This window comes from Erpetoichthys calabaricus, chromosome 12 (genome assembly GCF_900747795.2).
Source record: "Erpetoichthys calabaricus chromosome 12, fErpCal1.3, whole genome shotgun sequence".
In the NCBI taxonomy this organism is placed as follows: domain Eukaryota; kingdom Metazoa; phylum Chordata; class Cladistia; order Polypteriformes; family Polypteridae; genus Erpetoichthys; species Erpetoichthys calabaricus.
In genome coordinates this window covers 136124480-136146685 of record NC_041405.2, presented here as the reverse complement: position 1 = coordinate 136146685, position 22206 = coordinate 136124480, and the positions used below count along the sequence as shown (strand labels likewise).

Sequence of the window (22206 nt, the reverse complement as noted above, 5' to 3'; positions counted from 1 at the left end):
TAGCGCTACTGCCTCGCAGTTAGGAGACCTGGGGACCTGGGTTCGCTTCCCGGGTCCTCCCTGCGTGGAGTTTGCATGTTCTCCCCGTGTCTGTGTGGGTTTCCTCTGGGGGCTCCGGTTTCCTCCCACAGTCCAAAGACATGCAGGTTAGGTGGATTGGCGAATCTAAATTGGCCCTAGTGTGTGCTTGGTGTGTGGGTGTGTTTGTGTGTGTCCTGCGGTGGGTTGGCACCCTGCCCAGGATTGGTTCCTGCCTTGTGCCCTGTGTTGGCTGGGATTGGCTCCAGCAGACCCCCGTGACCCTGTGTTCGGATCCAGCGGGTTGGAAAATGGATGGATGGATGGATAAATAAACTAATAAGCAGACTGTTTATTAATATGTCATTTAACCATAGATACGCTTATCATGTAAATTTACTTATTTCTGTCTCATTTTATTATCTTGGGTGAGGTGTCATCAAGAGAGGTGAGTCTTTGAACCCTGTCTCATCATTCCTAGGAGATGGTCAAGCATCTCTCCTTTGAGAGAAACAGCAACCAGAATGTGAGGCACCTCAGTCTCTTCATTTCTTATCCAGGGACAATATAGATCTGTCTATAGCATGTACTGTATATTTTTGGAATACAGGAGGACACACACAGATGCAAAGTGAACATAAAAACTCCACACAGCATCATGTATGCAGGGTTTGGACTTCCTTTATGAGTATGGGATTGGTCAAAAATACAAGGAAGAATTTAACTGTAACGCTTGCTCTAACCCGATTTCCATTTGTGCTAGAGTGGAGGAAGACTAATCCGATGGACACTGATGTCACTTCCACCCTTCATTCTGCCTCTTCCACTTCCACTTGTATAAAACCCACCTAAACCAGAAAGAGGTCAGTATTCAAGACCAGGAGTTCAAACAAGACAGAAGTCTACCCAGGGCTGACTTTTTTCTGACAGAAATGAGGTCAAATAAACTTTTTTTTTATTCTCAACTTTATTTTCTGGATATTAAATGGGGGACCCCTCTGTGCTCCAACTCTTTGTGCTTTGTTTGCAGTTCATCATTTACAACTGACAGTATCCACATCCAGATTGGAAATCCAAACTCAGATTTCTGAATGTTTCTTTCCAGACTAAAACAATTTATCTTGCTGTCTTGTGTTGCTTGGTGGTTAAAGCTTTTTAACTGAATAAAGTTCTTGGTGATTACTGCGAAAGACACCAAACACAAAAGCATTTTTGCCAGAGGAGTGTAGGTGAGAGCATGAGTGGGACTTGCAATGGACTGGTGCCCATGCAGTGCTGGATCCTGCCTTGCATTTCATGCTACCTGAATAGGCTCCAGCCTGTAACTCTAAACTGGACTGATCAGCTTCGAGCAGCTTTGATGGGTGACATGATTAGTAAAAGTTCCTTCTTACATTTATTTATTTGACTAATGAGTTCATCCAAAGCGACTTGCATCATTTGAGATACAATTGGTTACATTTCTTTTCTTTTTTCAGTTGGACCACAGGTGGGTGAAGTCCAAAGCCTTATCCTTTTTGGGTTCAGCTCCACCTTGGCTACTTGTTTATTGAGTCCTGCAAAGTAACATTTGTTAAAAGATATTATAATACTTCTTATTAATGGAAACAAATTATATTCATGTTATTGAAGCAAATAAAGCAGTGGAAAAGCAAAGGAGGCATCAGAAAGACACCATTTCATCAAACCTCACACCTTAAATCAGAAATCACAGCATCAGAGGCACAGCAAGTGATGAGAAGCCAGTGGGCTATGGAATATACTGTCATGCACGTGAGTATGGGAGACAACTTATGGGCTCTGGTATGGTAATTACCCACTGAACCAGGGGTTGGCACTATGTTCTAATGCCTCCCACTGCAGAACAGAAGATCTGCGGCCATTCCACCATTGACGTCACTTCTGTTGTCCGCACCTCTTTCCATTTGTTACCCATATGCCCAGAAGTTCAGCCATCTGTAGACAGTTCAGTTCTGAGCTCCCGTCTGAAGAGATGTTGTCCGCAGCTTGTTGCATGTTTTACTCTGTTGCTTTATTTCAATTATACCGGATCACCAGGATAGTGTCCCAACTCTTTGACGTTGATTTGTCTCCTCTTTAAAACAGCAACACAGGCTTGTGACGGAATTTGCAGTTAATATTTCAAAAATATTCTCTACGATGCATTTTTATGCACTGATGTGAAAATTTCTGATGTACCACTTTTTTATTGAATTTATTACAAACAAGTCAAACGTAACAAAATTAAATTCAATTCAACCCCCACCCAAGAGAGAGGGAGGAAGACCAACAGCCAGAGTAAAACTTAAAGAGTAGAAAAGAGTGTGGTGAATCCTTTTCCCAAATATAAAACCTTATTCTAAAATGCTACTTGTTTAGATCCTGTCAGGTTTTAAAATGTTTGGAACAGATCCTTCTTCAATTTCAAATAGTATATAGCATCAGTTACCCACTGACTTCAAAGAGGTGGGCTAGAATTCTTCCAGTTGAGCGAGATAAGTCTACGTGCCAGTAGTGACGTAAACGCAATTACAGTTTGTTTGTCCTTCTCCATCTTAAGCCCATCTGGGAGTCCACCAAACACAGCTGTTATTGGATATGAAGTGATTGTGACACCAAGGCTGTCTGCAAGGCATTTAAAGATTTTTGTCAAAATGTTATTATTTTGGTGCATGCCCAAAACATATGGCTGGAGCTCAATTGTAACGTTTGCAGGTTGGATCTTGCCCGGAAAACATTTTGGACAGTTTTAAACATGACAGATTTGCTCGACAAAAGATTTTAAATGGAAAAATTGTATGCTTTGTGCACATGAAGCTAGACTGAATTCTGTGTATTGCTGTCTTCCACTCCTTTTCTGAAATGTTGAGTGAGAGATCCTTTTCCCAATATACTCTGGGATGTTTGAAAGGGACTTTAAAATATTTTTACAGTATATATTATAGAGATACTGTCGGAGTCCTCAAGATTGATCAATATTTCTTCTGGAGTAGAAAAAAGTGGGAGTTGAGGAAAATTGGGCAGATTTTGTTTAGTAAATTTTCTAATTTGGAGATAGTGGAAAAATTGTGTTGATGGGAAGCTAAATTTGGAGTGTAATTGTTGATAGGAATCAAAGACATTGCCGTTTAGACCTGTTATGTGAGAGAATACTTTCTTTCTCTTTAATTTGTGATTGAGACCTTTGATATTCCAACTCAAAAAGTTAACTGTTTGGACATAGAGACATTGTTTCTGAACTTCTGTTGACATTTTGTAGTCTTAAATTAAGGTAATACATTATTACATAAGGTAGCTTTAACCTTAATTTCCAATTTTGCCAGGAGTTATTGCTATGAAGCCTATTGTTGTATTGACAATTACAATTGTGGGGGTAAAAAGGATAGATTAGAAACAGCTTGCCCTCTTTCTCTCCCACCTCAGCCCCCTACCCCCATTTTGCCTGTCCACGTGAGGGTAGATCACACCTCACGAAGTCCCAGTCCTCTAACATACCTAGAGACAGAGTACATCCAAAACAAAACAGGCCCCCCACCAGAGGTGAAGAAGGATTAAAGTAGAGATATCTATTGGCAATACAGTCCAAATACTTTAAACTTAAAATATAATCTTAAACAGTCCCAAAAGAATAAACCCAGGGAATGATGTTAAACAGAACTCATGAAGAAGCAGATAACGTATGATAGTACAATTCTAATACAATAAACTAAGGGTCTGCGGTGTGTTGGCACCCTGCCCAGGATTGGTTCCTGCCTTGTGCCCTGTGTTGGCTGGGATTGGCTCCAGCAGACCCCCGTGACCATGTATTCGGATTCAGCGGGTTGGAAAATGGATGGATGGATGGATGGATAAACCAAGTGTGTAATGAAAAACAGTTCCCTTTGGGGAAAACAAAATATAATTATTAATTGTAATTAAGATATAAAAATAGCCTATAAGAAAATAGAATGTATAATTACAGCAAAAGTCTCATTATGAATGGGCCAAATTGCAGGTAAAATCTTCTTTGCCTTGCCATGACATGATATGACTCACGATTATATTTCAAAAAATGTTGTAATCAATTTTCTTAGTTCTTTTTTTGTTTCATCCAGGGAACTAAAAGTGTAGAACTTGCCTTGAATATCTACTCTCAATTTAGCAGGATACAAGAGGCTGTATCTGAATTTGGCTTTGGAAAAGCTCTGTTTAATGCTGTAAAATGTGGCACATTTAGCAGTTGTTGAAGGTGAGAAATCAGGAAAAATATGAATTTGGTTATTTTCAAATTTAATCTCTTGTTTCAGTCTGAGAAATGCTGCTAACAGAGTTCTGTCTCAGATGTCCATCTCCAGAAACAGCCACAGTAAGTGGCCTTCATCTTCTTAGAAGTACACAATGCAGCACGGAATTGATGGAGTTGTGGAAAATAAAAACAATGAATAGGAATATCATCATCAGAATGTCCACCCAGAGTGTGTAAGAAATGAAAGCAAAAGTACGTGGTTGGGGGAAATGTGGTATCTGATTCAGGAAGCACTTCTGCTAGCAAGGACAGAGGTGAGTCAGCAGAAATGCCATGACTGTTGTGATAAATTGTCGAAATAGGCTGATCCTGAGGTAAAGTGACAAGAGTGCAAGATATTTCTATAGGAAGGAGCTGGAGTGGAACCACCCTCTGATAAGAAGCCTATCATAAATCTGTTTACAACTTCAGCCCACTTCCTCAGTCAGGAGTGCTGCTGCACTCAAAATTGAAGTCAAAAGAAAATGCATGTATGCTATCATCTTTCGAAATCATTTTAGAGAAGACATGTTCAGAGCAGCTGTCTGATGAGCCCAGCTTAATGTTCCATTCACTGAACCAAAGATCAGTGCAGACTTTACTGGGGGATTTTGTTTAGAGTGCTGATGATCTACTGGTGGTAGGTGGAAATCTTTACATAAATATTTAGACTTGAGTCCATTACAATTACTTGGAATTCCCCAAGACACAACTCCCACAGTTGTTCGCCTTTTTGATTTTGCACACCAATGGACCACCAGAGTCACCATACAATAAAGAAAAAAGATACAATTTAGTAGAGAAGAATGTTTGAGAAAGAAGAGGATCTGAGGGTCCAGAAGTAGAGGCGATCACTGTTATTCACTATAAATACATGAATATGTGAGTTCTCTTTTTTGTACTTTGCTTTTTTTGTAAGTAGGTCCTAGTGAAGATTAGAACATTTCAGCATTAGAACAATTTAGACAAGAACAGGCCAATCAGCTAAAATTAAATCAAGTTGAGTTTTGAAAGTACATAAAGTCCTACTACCAGCCACACTACTTGATAAATTATTCCTTATGTATATGGCTTTCTGTGTATAGAAAAACATCCTAATATTTGAGCAGAATTTGCCCTTAACAAGTTTCCAACTGTGTTCCCGTGTTCTTGTTGAACTCATTTTAAAATGACAGTCTCGATCCACTGAATTAATTTGCTTCATAATTTTAAACAATTCCATCATGTCACCTCTAAGTCTTCTTTAGCTTAAACTGGAAATACTTGGCTGTTTCAATCATTCCTTATAACTCATCTCCTATAGCCCTGGAATCAGACTTGTTGCTCTTCTCTGGACTTTTTCTAGCACTGCTAAGTCCTTTTTGTAGCCTGGAGATCAAAACTGCACACAGGACTCCAGATGAGGCCTCACCAGTGTGTTATAAAGCTTGAGTAGAACCTCCTTGGACTTGTGCTCAACATGTCAGAGCGCTATATAACCTGACATTCTGTTAGCCTTCTTAATGGCTTCTGAACACTGTCTGGAAGTTGATACTGTTGAGTCCACTATGACTCCTTCTCATAAGGTGTACTCTTCATTTTCAGACCACCCCCATTTTTACTTCCTATGTGTAATACTTTACATTTACTGACATTAAATTTCATCTGCCATAAATCTACTCAAGCCTGAATGCTGTCCAAGTCTCACTGTAATGATTCAGCGGATTGTTGATTATCTGCCAATCTACCTACTGTATCTTGGTATCATCAGCAAACTCAACCAGCTTGATACTTATGTTCTTATCAAAATCATTTATATATATTAAAAACAGCAGTGACCCCAGCACTCACCCCTGTGGGACACCACTCTTAAAATCTGCCACTTCTGATAAGGTTCCACGCACCATAACCCCCTGCCTCCTGTGTTTTAGCCAATTTTGTACTTATTGTGACAAATTGAGGCACTGTTGACCCCTTGAACACTCAGACCAGACATCAGATAAAAGTCCAATAATAATATTTATTATTATAAATAAGTGCACAAAGCACCCTCCTCTCCACAATACTCAATAAATCCGCAAACAATAACCAATAAACAATCCTCCACTTCCAGACGCTTAGCCACCCTGCCTCCCAACTCAGCTCGTCCGTCTGGGATTTCCCAGAGTCCTTTATAGTCCGTGACCCGGAAGTGTTTCTGTCCCTCAGTACATGTGACTTTCTATCACTTCCGGGTCAGGTAAAAACTTCTTTTCTTCATCAGCCCAGAAGCACTTTATTTCTTCCAACCATGTGACTAGGATTTACTTCCAGGCTGTATGGAAAATAAACTTGTCTGTGTCTCCCTGCAGCGTCCCCTGGCGGCCACGACGTTATCCAGCAGGGCTGTGTATTAAAACTCCATAGTCCATGATGCCCTGCTGGAATTCAGGGCATCTCCACGTTGCAAGGAGGGCTCCATCTAGCGGCCTGGGGGTATTTGCCGGGATGAATGGCCGGCCATATCCCACACCATCTAAAAACAACTCCCACATCATGTGTTACACTTATGAAATGCTTTCTGAAAGTCAAGATAAATAATATCATAAGCTCCACTTTGTTCATATCCTTTTGTTGCTTCCTCATAGAATTTCAGCATGTTACTACACAATTTCCCCCTTCTGAACCCATGCTGACTTTTCCGTAAAAACTCTTGTTGTTGCCATGTATTGCACATCTTATCCTTAATAATTCCTTCCATTAATTTTCTAGTGTTGCACATTAAGCTTCCTGGTTTATAGTTGCTTGGATCTGCCCATTCACTCCTTTATATGTAACGGGATAATATGTGACATTTTTCAGTACTTCAGTATTTCCCAGTGTGCAATGACTTTCTAAATAAATGTGTCAAGGGTTTATTTATGAATTCGCTAACCTCCATAAGAACTCAAGGATAAATATTATCTGGTCCTGGTGATTTTTTTAATTTCAGCCTATTTAATCTAAGCAGTACTTCTCCCTCTAAAATTTTCTAATCCCTCAGAGCCGCCTTAGTTGTTCCTGTTACCCCATTGATGTCATCTACTTCCTCACATGTGAAGACCTTGGAAAAATGTGAGTTTACAGCATCTGCTATTCCACTATCTTTATTTTTTAATTCCCCTTTGTTATTCTTGATGCACTTCACCTCCTCCTTGACTGTTCTTTTACTACTAAAATACTGACATGATCTCTTTGGGTTGTCTTTCACCTTATCTGCTACATTCTTCTCTATCTGCTTTATAGCTTCCTTAACATTCTTCTTAATTTTTTTTTTTTTATTTTCCCTCTAATTCCAAATTTAAGTTAAGTACCTGTCCTACATTATATTGTATGTAAAATGTTCTTAAACCTGTCCCACTGCTCCTCATCTGTCTCCGCACTTAAAAGCTTATCCCATTCCATCTTCCTTAGACTTTAAAATTAAACTTACAACATTTTTTATATAGTACATTTTCATACAAATGATGTAGCTTTACAAGATAAAGAAAGAAAAGTTTATAAAAAAAATAGAAATATAAAAATAAGATTAAGCAATACTAAATAACAAAGAATAAAAAAACAAACAAAAAAAAAAAACTTAGCAGTTTTATTCTTTGCTTCCTTGAAAAGATCTTGTAATGTGAAGACTTTCCCCTAGTGGTCCAACCACCTCTGCACCCTCAATTCTATCCTGATTGTTACAAAACCAGCAACATCATACTGCACGATAACATGCAGTGAATACACTTGACTTCAGCATTCCTAGTTTCCATCCTCTTTCTCTGTATGTTTAGCATTCGTTTTCTCAGAGGTTGAAGCCCTTGCTGCTTCCTGAGCAGCTCTTCTCTTCTCCACCCTAGTGGCCTGATTTTTCTCTATTTCTTCTCTTCTTCCGTCTGAATCTTTTGCCATTAAAACTGATTAAATCAGTTTTTATGTTGCAATTACTTAGTACATTTTCCTTAATTTTTCACTTAAGTTGGCACTTATGTCTTCAATCTGCCTCAAGAATGATTTAAGATATGAAAAGGTAGGGGAAGTGACGGCGAAGGTGGTAGGGATGAGAACGGCGCCCGTACAAATACGCCGTACAGCCGCCCTGCTGGCCACTGCCGAGAGTTGATTCTACAATAAAATTAAATAAAAATAAAAGGAGCAATAACCTTGGAGGTCAATCATCACCCCGAAAGCGGATAGTAGATGTCACATAGTATATGTGAACCAAATGTCAATTTAATAGGTCAAACGGTTTGTGAACTACATCCATCCATCCATTTTCCAACCCGCTGAATCCGAACACAGGGTCATGGGGGTCTGCTGGAGCCAATCCCAGCCAACATAGGGCACAAGGCAGGAACCAATCCCGGGCAGGGTGCCAACCCACCACAGGTTTGCGAACTTCAGGTGATTTAAAATCCCAGAGAGACAAACGGACAGCCACGGTAGTGTATTATATAAGAGGATACTAAATCGAAATCTAGACAGGAGACAGCCCGCATTGGTGCTTTAACATACTGTGCTAAAAAAACAGTCACTGATTATGTCTAAAAATTACTGTTCTTGTGGTCCGCTATTTGCAAGGTTAGCCAATTAATATTTGAGTAGTTATATAGTTAGTCCCCCATAACTATGATATCCCCCTTAAACTTGCCTTGCTTGGTTTGTCCTTCTAATTTCACTTTGTTTTGCTGTAGACTAACGTCTCGTACTTTTCATTCTAGTTGTTGAATTCATTTTTGATTTTTTTGCCTTGCACAACTATATCTCCATCTTCATGGACTATCTCCTGGTTAACCTTTAATTTTTACAATAATATTTGGGCATGCAGCATATTGCGTCACAGACTGCTAATATCCCTGGTCAAGTCTGCAGCACAAACACAAGCTAAAAAGCTTTTCTGCTGTTTTGATCAGTGTGTTTATGGTGCAGTGAACACAGCACTGCTGTTTTAGAAGAGAAAAGGTTAGTTCTTTATTGTAATTGACTCACAGATGGAGGCTACTTTCACACTTCTACATTTTCTTGTAAAAACAGCATTTTTAAATGAAACCAATCTCCATCCACACTCTCATTTTTCTTCACCGACATGCAGGGCTGCTTCTTTCTTGTTACCTGTGGCTCCACCCAGGGTTATTCTTGTCCAGTTGCACTGAATCCCCACCAAGTGGCATGCCAGAATACATTTCTGCTAAGCATTCTCGTTTTGCAGATTTGCACTGTGGAAACTGCCAGTTACCAGTCCCAAACCTGCAACCTCTGGATTACAACATCCTTCAGAATCAGTTTCTACGAGCCTGAGCTAAAGGAGTCTCCTCAAACTTTAGCCGAGCTGACACCAATTCTGAACCCTATGAATGATATAATAGAAGTCTATGGAGACCCAAGATGAACAACAGCAAATAATATCTACTTCGTAATAATCCAGCTGAAGAGAAAAACTCACTTTTAAAAGACATCTTCTGTTTTTCTCCAAATGGGTTACTGCAAAAAAATGTAACTTGAAATCAAGTTAAGGGCAATGTTTCATTAAGTTGTATTCCTCTATTTGTGAGGGAGTGAGAAGGAACATTTTCCTGCTTATTAACCAATTACTATTGTTGAAAAGAACTGAATTCTCAGGGTTTTAAGCACCTCTGCTGAATACCCTCAATCTAATGTCTTTTTTAGACAAGAAGTGAGTAGAGACGGATGAGCAATGTGCATGGTGGCCAATTCTCAATTAACAGTAATAATACTGAAAACCCCAGAGAGGCTGCAGGTGACCATACTGACCAGGTGTTACTATATGTACTACATTTTTACTACAATGGTTGTCGGGATTTGCCCATGCTCTTTACCCAGGAAGATAAGTTGCATCATCCGGTAACAAAGGACACACAACGCTAAAGAAAAAGCTGAGTGAAAGAAATGAAGCTTAAGCTGAAACAGAAAATAAACTAAAATAAAGAATAACATGAAGGACATCAGGATTGGACTGTGCTTAACTATGGGACTCAAGTAATCCAGGGCTCAGTTGCTAGAAGGGGATGTCAGCAAAGCTAATGCCTTGAACCAGTGTTTTATTAAATTTCCTCCCCACTGCTATCATCTTCTTCCAATGACCAGTCTCCCCACATCATTCCTACTATATCAACAACTTCTACCGCCTCAACTGGAATGACCAGTGTTGACTCCACCTATGACCATCCATCAGTATGGACTCTCCATAACAGAAGACCAAGTAAGGAGACATCTACAGAAGATGTGAAGTAATTAGTCACATAAGAGCAGTGCTTCATGTTTTGCTTTTGTTTTGAGTGTATTGTATGTGTATCCTTAGTCCCACCACCATCACCACCCCCAAATCCTAATGCCTGCCCGCTGCCAATTACAATCAGCCTGTTATTAGTGTCTACCATTCCAGACTGGACAATAAAGGTGGACAATTCCTTTCTACTCCTAACTGCATAAATGGCCCTGAACCTACTGTATTGTAGTTTAAAACTCTCTGTGACCATCAATCAGTTACCTGGTTCCCTGCTATTTCCAAAACAACTCTGAACAAAAAGCAGTCTGGTAATAAGGAACCATCAGAATCAGATGAGGTTGGTAGTCAAACAAACACAAAGTTAAAATTATGAATCCTACGGGTCAGTCTGTATGATAAGTTAAGATCAGAAATCTTAAAGGTCAGTGGGTGTGGCCATTACGTCAGATAGATAACACTAGCAGGTTTTTGGTCCATAAGAATCTGAAGTTCTAGGAACAAGTCACACATGTCCTTCATTACATTGCAGACTTTATTAAAGCAGGTAAGCAGTTACATGTACTGGTGGTTCAGGTTAAGGGGACAAATGTAAAGTCATCCAGCATTCCTTGTGCTACTGAGCTCTGTGCTAACACGGGAGTGAAATATATGATTGCTGCTTAGTGCAGTAGCAGTTGTCTTATTTTGGCTCTGGATGAGACATTAAGCAGAAGAGCTAATAGCAATTTTACTTTCAATCCATCTAAGGTGTGCAGACACCTTGATGTACACATTACTCCGCTGAGGATTTTCACAACTTTCACTACTGGCATAAGACACAATTCCTACAGCAGTAGGGACGTTGTTTCTTCCTTGACAAACTAGTGGACCTCCTGAGTCTCCCTGAAATAAAAAGAAATATACATGATAGATAATGATAAAGAAAATCAAACTTTGTCATCTATTTTTTGTGAACAGAAAAATACTATTTACTTACACTACAGGTCCCCTTTCTGTCTGATCCTCTTGCACAGATCAGTGAAGTAGAATCACAGTACTCCTGGATCTTCACATTCACCTCTCTCAGTGTATTGCTGACTCTGCCATTAGTGGCAGTGCGTCCCCACCCTGCCACCAAGCAGATGGAGCCAGGCTTAAAGTCATGGTCATCTTTGCTAGGAAGGTTGATTACTTTCACTTCATTTGTGATTGTAGCATTGTACTTCAGCTATTTATAAAGAAGAAAAGACAGGCTAAAGTCAGTCTGATGTTACACCACTGGGACTTGACATGGATATAAAAACATGATCACAGTGTCAGAATGAAATAGAAGGCCAAAGAGTTTATTTCAGTTTTAAGAACTTTAGAAGTAGCAACACACATACACTAGCTATAGTGGGACTTTGTATGGCTGTCTGGATCAGCATGCAAGTAGATTTAGTATTAAGGTGGTCAGTATGAAAGTTCTTTTCCCATCTTCACTTTAACAATATTCTTTGACAAGAAAAGCAAGTGGGGTTCTTTTCATTTCATTATTAGTTGTTCATGTTGTCATACATATACATTTGGGAGACAACTTCAGGGCTTATCAGCCAGTAATTCCATTCAGTGCTGAGGGTTGGCACTGCCACCTAATGCCTCTCCTCTCATTCTGCCTGCAGAACCAGTGATCAGCAGTGGACTTCTGAGTGACATCACTGCCGGTTCCCATGCACCTCCTCTTCCGCCTCGCACACCTCATAACTGGGGCTGCCAGTATCATGGAGTTAGTCCAGCTCAGGACTCACAACAGGAAAGACATTGTCATGCTTTTGCCGTGATTGACTTTGTTTTGTTTTTCAATTATATGGAGATTGCCAGAAGGTTCCCCAAACTATTATAATCTATTTTTCCTTTTGTTAAAATGTTTAGGAAAAAATAATATGCAAACGTAAGGGTCTGGAAGCCATTCCTTCTGTTAAATTTTATCTACAGCGGTGCCTCGTATTTCAAACTTAATTCGCTTCAGGAGGCTGTTTGAACTCTGAATTGTTGAAAGTTCAAATCAATTTCTCCCATTAGAAATTATGGAAAGTGAATTAATCCATTCCCAAAACCCAAACAATACCCATTTCAATAAACTAAAACAGCAAATACACATAATCCATCCATCCATCCATTTTCCAACCCGCTGAATCCAAACACAGGGTCACGGGGGTCTGCTGGAGCCAATCCCAGCCAACACAGGGCACAAGGCAGGAACCAATCCCGGGCAGGGTGCCAACCCACCGCAGAATACACATAATTTAAGGTAAAAATAATACAATTAAATGCCCTAAATAATAAATCAAAACATGAAAACAGTAAATAAAATACGGAAATACTGTACAATAAAATGAAATGTATGGCAGTGCACATAGACGCAGGGGCTCGGTGCTCTTCCTTTTGGTGCTTTGTTTCTCCTTTTGTGTATGTGTTGCTGTTCGACATAATGATATTCTGTTGGGCGAACAACGTTTATAATTGGCACGATCCCCAAAAAATAGGACTATGCAGCAAGCAGACAGTTACAACTGAATTTCTCTGCTTCCACAACATCCCAGAGGTCATAGCCATGCAGAAGTGGGATTTCAGGGCAGACGAGCTGACGAGGCTACGGAGGCGACCACACAAGCCACCTCTTCCTGGTATTTTTCTAACCAACACAAGATCCCTAACAAATAAGAATAAGATCATTAAGGACATTTGCATTCTGCTAATTAAAGAGACCTGGCTTCATTCACTCTTTCTGGATACAGCTATGGGGTTAGCAGGCTGCACAGTACATCGGTAGGACAGGACCGGAGACTCCAGTAGAAGAAATGGGGTTGGGGATTATGCCTGTATGTCAACAACAGCTGGTGTACTAACACTAAGACTGTACACAATGGCTATGTTTATGCTTGCTGTGTAAGTGCCATCTGTTGGTGCATTTTTTCATTGCAAGCACAATTTGAACATTGAAGCATCGTTTGAACTCCGGATCACATTTCTTTTGAATTTAGTATTTGATCTCTGGAACGTTCAAAGCTAGACTTTTTTGAAATATGAGGCACTACAGTAGTGTCCTTTCCGGCAATACACGTTCACATTTTAAAATTATTGTACTAGGAATCCAAATGAAATCATATCAGAAGACGTCATGTGCTATCAAGATCGAGAAGACAAAAAATTCTCAGATATCTGAAAGTCCAGAAGGAATGGAATAAATCTGAAGCAGTGGAATTGATCTGTGCCCACTGCGACACTCACCTTCAGAAGCATGATGTCATTTTTGAGGGTTTTTTCTTCAAATTTTTCATGTGGGATCATTTCTTGCACAGGTATTACCTGTTGGGACTTCTCGTTTTTTGAGAAATTATGAGCCCCCAGAATCAAAATGAAGCTCCTGTTGACCAAAAAAAAAAGATTATGGTGAGTCATGGATGAGTTGTGGGGCAGTGACTCAGCCTTGAGTAACAGAGTGACTGCTTTAGAGTGATCCCAGCTGAGCTGTCATAAGCAGTTAATTCTGAGAATGTAAATGATAAAAATAAAAGGAGGGCAGGGCATTAAATTGAACAAAGGCAAGCAGAGAACAGATGGTGGCAAAAAAAAACTTAATTCAAAATGTAATCAAGACTTTTCTACAGTTAAAGGACAACCATGACTAAACTGTTCTTAGGAATGATGTTGGTGTGTCAATGCGTCAAGGCCAGATTAGCACTTTGAATGTGAGGTATGGGTTAAGTTGTATCTCTTTGAGACTGTCAAGGCATGATGTACAATATTACTTGCACCTCAGTATAAATCCACTATAAACACACCCAACATGATGGCGTGTCTCAGTTATCTGCTACATTGCTGCCATCATTAATAGTGCAATACATAGACAGTCTGTAGTTATGTCGTCACAAAAAGGGTATAAAGCTGCTGATGTTTTGGAACAACTAGATATGTTGCAAAATGAATATTTTAATGATAATAACAGTGGTCCAGATAGTGACAATCAATTGGATGTCATGGAACCTGTAGACTCTGGCGCTGATGTGGATTGCAGCCCTGAAAGTTTTTCTTCATTACAAGGTGTCTGACACTACATGGACATTCTGCCACCCATGCAGCGCAAACAGTCACCAACTACCAAAAGTGTTGGGTGAATCAAGCTTGGACAGTGCAAAGAAACACATTATATTTACGTCACATGTTCTTCTAAGCCTGCACTTTACGAGATCAAATCAAATCAAAATCTATATTGTCATTGTAGCAATGAGACATTGTACAACGAAATTTAGGTGCAATTTTCCAGTGCAAAAATAAAATAAAAACAAAACAATTACTCGTTAAAACTAACATTTTCCATTCATACATACTTTATATTGCACTTGTCCCATAGCCAATGTTGACTCAGAGCTGCATTGTAAACATGAGAGTGTATTGTATTGTAAACATGAAGGAGCACTAGGTCAGATTGACCACTTAGCAGCATTCAGCATGGTGATGGCTGAAGGATAGAAACTGTTTCTCAGTCTATTTGTCTTAATCTTTATGGATCTGAAACGTCTGCCTGAAGGCAAGCATTCAAACAATGCATGTCCTGGGTGTGATGGAAAGAATTTTCTTGACGTTCCTGAGACAACAGGAACTATGTAGTTCTTCTAGTGAGGGGAGAGGACAGCCGACTATCTGCTGGGCACCCTTAATGACCCTGTGGAGCTCTTTGCTCTGTGCTACTGTGCAGCTGAAGAACCACGCACAGAGACAGTAGGCCAGGAGGCTCTCTACTGTGCAGCAGTAAAAGGACACCAGCAGTTTCTCAGGAATGCTGTTCTTCCTGAGAACCCTCAGGAAGTAGAGTCTCTTTTGGACCTTCTTCACTACCTCAGCAGTATGTGTTCCCCAGGTGAAGTCCTCCCTAATGGTGACTTCCAAGAAGCGGAAGATGACTTGCTTCTAGGACTTTTAGTCATGTTGCTGGTCAAAATAAAGTAATTTGTTTACACTGTTGACTTGCTTTCTAATACATTTCTTACTAATTCTGACAGCGTTCATTATTTATCATATATGAATAGAGCTATATTGCAGTGTCCTGGTAATTAAAAGTTCATCAATCATTGTGTTAATGTTGTTTCTTAGCATACATGATGGTTTTGCCACTTTATCTGAAACTTTGGCACACTTTTGTGCAGAACTGCATCATTTGGTATATGCCATGGCAGAACATAACCATTGATTAACACTTGATGCCCTTTCCCTCAGTACATGTAAAGCAAATTGGTCACACCGGGCATCCAACTGTGGATAGCTGTTGATGTAAACAGCAAGTATTTTCTAAACTCTGTTCCATGTTTGGAGAAAAATTTCACTCAAACACCCAGGAAACACTGTCTAAGGCTGTGATGATGCATCTTACTGAGCCCTAACTATTTTCACACCATTTGTCAAGGCAAACAAACTATTTGCCAAGTGAAAAGCAACATAAGAGACGGTCAAGGCCACGGCAACAGGGAAGACGTTTAAACAACAAAACAAAGGAAAGGTGCGTAAAGTTCGACCATCATGTAATAATGACCCTATAATAATAACAATGTGTGTGGAGCTGCTCAAAAAAGACTGCAGGAATCTGTGCTGACTGCTGATGCCGACTGCCTTGTTATTAGCCAACTTGCCATTTGTATCTATGGCTGTAAATTTCAAATATTTTACACAGAAAAAGTGTTAGTTTCTACTTTATTTGTTAATTTTTAGATATCAAGCAGAAGGAAAAATATAGTTTTCTTTTTCAAAATATCAAAATGTTGAAGAAATTTCAAGCTAAACTGGAGAGTGACTCTCGAAAGTTTTTGTTAATTGAAAATTGTGATACTCTGGAATTTGTCTTTCCTCATTTTGGTGGTTTTGTGAGCCAATGAATTTAATTGTAAGAATGGTTCTTTGTTTTTTTTTAAGACATTTATTAAGATATACATCTTTTAATGGTGATATTTGTGATGCAGAGCTGCTAGGCTGTTTCTAGGAAGGATTACAAGGAGTGTGTGATGTCATGTTCCATTTTTGTGCATTTTTTCAATGGTAGTGCCCCAGCTCATTTACTTTGTTGGGTTTTCCTTTTTACAATGTTTATACTGTAAAAGACTTCTAGGTATATTGTGCATCATTAAAAAAAACTGAACCTAATTTTTTTACTTTTGCAGAAGGTTTAAAATAAAAACATGTTTTACCTTATTTAACAGTATATATAAAGACTCCTTCTACATTGTAAAATAACATGTGTGTCAGGTTAACTGTGGACTCGAATGAGTGGATGTGGGTACGTGTGTGAGTGTGTCTTGCAATGGACTGGCATTCTGCCTTTTTTCCATACTGTCAGGATTTGCTATGGTGTGGTAATTAATTTGTCTTGTTACTATATTTTTTAATAGTTGTTAAGTTTTGATTTTATATCTTAAAGTAATTAAGCACATTTAGCAAAGTTCACTATATAATGTAAAAGCATTTCCAGGTAACCTTGGGCAGCTGAGACAGGATGCAAGAAGACTACATTAGGCTCTCAGCAGTAAAGTATATGTTTATTTACTGTATGAGAAAGGCAGCTGCCTTCAGCCTTTAAAGAAAGGAGCTGAAAATGACAAACCAAATATGTGATGCTGGACATTAGTTTTTGCTGACCATGTTTACTTATAATTCAGTATGGTTCATTTTGCCCTGTGTCCGGCTAGCTACTGGCAGCAGCCAATGAGGATAATAAACTTTGTATGATGTTAGTGTTAGTCTAATTCTGTACCTTTTACTTATCTATAAAAAAGACGTCATCTAGCAGAAAAGGTGTGCATCTTGTTACAGAGTGCTGTGTGTGTTTAGTTACAGCATTCCATAATAGGAGTGCTCCCTCTTCGAAGAGCATAAATGGTTTATGACTTAAACTTCCTCCTGCCTGTCTTCTCATAGAGGTTTTGGGTCACCCAGCGGGTGACGGCCATTACTACCACACTGACATACCAAGATGTGAGTGTATTTTATATTTCGATGAGTGGAGAGTCACCTCATTTATTGCACCTGAGGATGTTGTTTTATGTTACTAATCAATGTCCTTCTTTAGCATACACCATCACTTGCAAGACATTTCTTGTAGCAAAAATTTAAAAAGTTACATTTGACAGTAGAAAGAAAAATTCAATTTCCTGGAGTATCCCACAATTATATAATTTTTTAATTTACATGTAATTACACTGGAAAGTTGAAATCAATCTAAGCAGAAACATCCTGTTTAAGTTAATATCGTAATAAAGTGTTAATATACAGTATTTTTGAGAGTCTACTGTGCAAAGTAATGATTGAATAAAAACATTGGCACAGTTAAATTGTTTTTGTTTGTATTTTTGTATTGTTTACAATTTGGAAAAAAATGACATTCTGTAAAAAGTAGCAGTCATAGTGTTCATCAGATTTTCTTAATAATTATGATTATAATCTAAACAGTGTAATTCCAGGCATAAAAGGATATGAAACTTTAATTGCATGAGTGGCATGTTTTAATATGTAAGTTGTGTCAATAATAATACTAGTAATAATCTTCAATTTTTTTAAACACTAAGGTCTGTGTGTCCAGTACCCCTGAGCAATCTGATTGGTCAGTTTCACTTTGGTGATGCGACAAAAGAGGAAATGCGAGTGTGAGACGCAGAAGAAGGTCTAAAGACTTGTGTAGTTTTGCCAGGTCCACGGCCGCTCTCATCAAACTGGACTATTTTGGATTCATGGGAATAAAATGGGCTTTTGTGGGTTTTTGTTTTTTTGGACTACTTTTTTTTACAAACAACAAGGTATTTTAGACTATTTATCAACCCCTTTCCAATGATTTTTTTATCATGTTTTTCATCCTTCTCTCACTCCTTACCCTGCTTTTTGCACTTGTATGTGGGGGAACCAGGGGATACCCACTCCGTATTGTGTGATGCTATATACCCACTCTATCACCCTGAAATATCTCAGATAGGACCCCCAACGGGTCAGGTACCTAACCCTCTCGCTCTGACACTTTACCACCCTCCACTCCCCAACCCACTTTCTTGTGTTTCATTTTCTCTAAATCACACTTTGGGTTTTTTTAAAGCTGTCCTTGGGCTATACATTTTTAGGAACCTGGCAACTCTGGACATATGAAGCATGCCGAGAGAGTCATCTTCAAAGACAGCAAGTGTAAAACCGGACAGGAGGTGAGAAAGGCACCTCAGAAACAATGACGGAGTCTGAGAAGCAGGCTTCTTGGTAACGTGCTCAAGAGGGGGAATGCCAGTCAAGAGATGTTAGTTAAGGTGTAAGACACATGCTGACAGACTCACCTTCAAAGACTGAAAGTATAAAACTGGATAGAAAATAATGAGGGTATTAGACGCATGCTGTATGGGAACATTTTTGAGAGAGGGAAGTGCCGATTAACAGATATTCACATGCAAATACAGAGGAATGGCACTAAAGGTACCCATAGGATAACTGAGAGAAAGTATTTTTTAATTATTCTGTTAAATGACTTTGACACTTTCTACTGTGGCTAGTAATAAGAAGAAGAAGATGAAGAAGAAGAAAAAGAGTTCCATTCCATTCCTGCTCCTACTATTTCAGGCCTGTACTTCACCCTTCCCTCTTAGCACCTTCTCCTTAGCACTGACTCCAATCAATTTATGGAATTATCAGTATTCACAAGTATAGTATGAAAAATTATTTCTGATGTAAAACAAAAATTACAACTGTGGTATGAATAGTACCACAGTTCATACCTCTTACAGTAATAAAAATAAGAAAGGATGTAGATCTTCTGTACATCATCAGTACTTAAATTTGGGACAAGGTCAAACCAAACATGTTAAACATATGCTCATTATATACTTCTTTAAATAAGGAAAAAAAAACGATAATATGGCTGTGTTCTGAGCTTTGCGAGTCAAATATGGTAAAACTTTCACCCTACATAAACATATGCTTTTTATATACATCTTTTAATAATTAAAGAAAAAGAAAAGCGATGATTTTCAGTAATATGGCTGTAATGTTTCTGGGCCACCATACACCACTGATTGCCCCCATTGTGACAACACTCGCATCAAGTGCCTTTCCATCACATGTTTAGAAATGCCAACCACTTGAATTACCAGTCTAGGGAAGTACAGTATGTGCGCTGAAGGCTGCCTGTTAACCACTTTAGAAGGTGCCACTGCCTGTGTTTTCTCTCTTTTGAGCACAAATCTTAATATATGTAATAAATCAGAGTGCTAGTCTAGACCATGTGAAGTAAACTATAATTACAAGTAATAGTTCAGGAATTGACCTTGATGGGTTTTTCTAATAAAGTAAACCGCAAGCTTAGAAATTCCCTAAAAATCACTGAAACCAAACCTAAGCCTGTTTACCTCTGGCATAACAGTAAAGAACAATGGATTTATAACAATATGTGTCTGTTAAGATTTCTTGCAAAATGAGAAGACCAAAATCATGAAAAAAACCAAACAAGAAGCAAGGCAGCCACCAAAAATCTACTTTTAATCAAGGGGGGCTCGAGCCCCTGCCTCCTTTCACCTCAGTGGCTGGAGTGCCACTTTCTCCTCTTAAGATCTGATTGTTCACTTCCATGAACAACTGTGTGGTTCCGTTACTGTATATTGCTGCATATGCTACTGTTTGCTATTTCATGTGGAAGTGTAACATGGTCTATGAAAATGAATGCCATTAATTCTACCAAGAATGACTAGTAAGTATTTGTTTGCTGGTTATATTGTTGGTGTTTGGGCCTTTAAGACTGAGAATGTAGCTGAAATGTCACAGAGCAAGCTGCACACTTCCTTCACCAAGTGGATTAAGAATAAAGTGAAGTTCAACACTGAGCAATAATCAAACCCACTTAATCAGTTTTGGGAGAGATGAGGTCAGAGCTCATCTCAGTGGCCCTGTGCTCAGAGCAGCAACTGTGATAAATGAAAAATTTTCATAGAAGCTTCTTTTTTATGAAAATTTTGAATTTATCAAGAATAGCACCCATACATGTTACTTCAAAGTAGGCTTAAAAAGATTTTTTTTCTTTATTTGGTATAAAGATGTAAGGTCCTTCCTAGTCTCCTCCAAGAGACAGTCAGTGGCATATTCTGTTTTAATTTAATAATCATTTTTAAATTATTTTATTCTACTCTTAGTAATCATATTCTTCTTATTGCTTAATAAGCTTGTTTCCTCGCTATGTTGTGCTATCATGGCACATATACATACAGGAGTAAAACACTTACTCTCCTTTGCAGTGAGCTGCTGTGAGGACGACATTGGGGCGAATGAGCGACCCTCCACAGATGAAACTCTTCGTCTTTTCCTTTACCATCAAGAAGGCCATGTAAGGTCGGCTGTGCGGCACAGCTTCTGTCCCATCGATGATTTTGTCTCCAGAGACACCTGAGGGAAGAGAAAGTAGACCAGTGAGTGTATATAAGAATCCGAAACTCTCCATCAGTGTGACCGGTTTGGCCAAATGAATCCTCTGCTAGAGGAGAGAACAATAAATGGAGAGACTTTGATCAGATAACATTTGAATTAATTTAGAAGGCATTTGCCCTTAAATTGAACTTGTTTTGGGTTTCCTTAAAAGAACAGAAATATGTCAAACCACAGCAGCATATCTCACTTTAGCTTACCTGCCAGTGTGAGGCAGATGACTGTGATGGCAAAGCCGCACACTGATAGCATGGCTCCACTTGTGATCATCTCTACAAAGTTGTCTTCTCAGATCTCAGTTTTATAGGGAGTGATATGGGGATGGGGTTGGTTGTTTGCAGTTTGAAAACTGACCACAAACCACACTGCTGTCACAGTGACTTAGACAGGGAGGTGATTTAGAGTTCTTTTATTCCAAAATTAGTACTAATTCTTTTTTTTTTGTTTTAGAGTCATTGAAAAGATGAAAGATTAAGTAAAGCAAAAGACACCAAGATGCCCATATGTACGAGAAAATGTTATTTAAAGGCTTGATCAGGAGTAATGCAGGCACACTGATTTGAAAGGCAGAAGGCATGGCTAATCATATGAGCTAGTTTGATACCGATAATATTATGCTTATTATGGGGTTGCCACAATTTGATTTTTCAGTTTCAGGTTTGCCTTCATGAGTACACAGTACTATGAAATTCTTAATTGCATGACTCCCTCAGACAGTCCAAGTGCAGCAGCAGAAGAAATTAATGCAATTTCACACAGAGTCTTCTTCTTTCGGCTGCTCCCATTAGGGGTTGCCACTGTAGATCATCTTCTTCCATATCATTCTGTCCTCTGCATCTTGTTCTGTTACACCCATCACCTGCATGTCCCCTCTCACCACATCCATAAACCTTCGCTTAGGCCTTCCTCTTTTCCTCTTCCCTGGCAGCTCTATCCTTCTCTGAATATACTCAGCATCTCTCCTCTGCACATGTTCAAACCAATGCAATCTCGCATCTCTGACTTTGTCTCCCAACCATCCAACTTGAGCTGACCCTCTAATGTACTCATTTCTAATCCTATCTATCCTCGTCATACTAAGTGCAAATCTTAGAATCTTTAACTCTACTACCTCCAGCTCTGTCTCCTGCTTTCTGGACAGTGCCACCGTCTCCAACCTATATAACATAGCTGGTCTCACTACCGTCCTGTAGTCCTTCCCTTTCACTCTTGCTGATACCCATCTGTCACAAATCACTCCTGACACTCT

At 39.1% G+C, this 22206-nt stretch overlaps 2 protein-coding genes across 3 annotated transcripts in view; both read right to left on the bottom strand.

Moving 5' to 3' along the window:
• The window catches only part of LOC114661558 (duodenase-1-like), a 271168-nt gene that overhangs the window by 177185 nt on the left and 71777 nt on the right, over positions 1 to 22206 (bottom strand). The gene's annotated exons all lie outside the window — the stretch shown is intronic.
• On the bottom strand, positions 11023 to 21231 carry LOC114662713 (duodenase-1-like). The gene is made up of 5 exons (XM_028816344.2): positions 21158 to 21231; positions 20759 to 20918; positions 13758 to 13893; positions 11485 to 11715; positions 11023 to 11390 (listed from the first exon to the last, which is right to left on the bottom strand). Exons 1-5 carry the CDS (start codon positions 21225 to 21227, stop codon positions 11211 to 11213), a joined length of 777 nt encoding a protein of 258 aa, XP_028672177.2. The 5' UTR covers positions 21228 to 21231; the 3' UTR covers positions 11023 to 11210.

Bases quoted from the DNA above. Each gene is read 5' to 3' on its own strand.
- LOC114662713 (XM_028816344.2), bottom strand. From the start codon at position 21,227: ATGATCACAAGTGGAGCCATGCTATCAGTGTGCGGCTTTGCCATCACA. The intron at 13,894-20,758 runs GTAAGTGTTTTA...TTTGGTCAACAG, and splicing joins GCAGCTCACTGCAAAGGAGA to GAGCTTCATTTTGATTCTGG. The intron at 11,391-11,484 runs GTAAGTAAATAG...TTTTTATTTCAG, and splicing joins ACAGAAAGGGGACCTGTAGT to GGAGACTCAGGAGGTCCACT.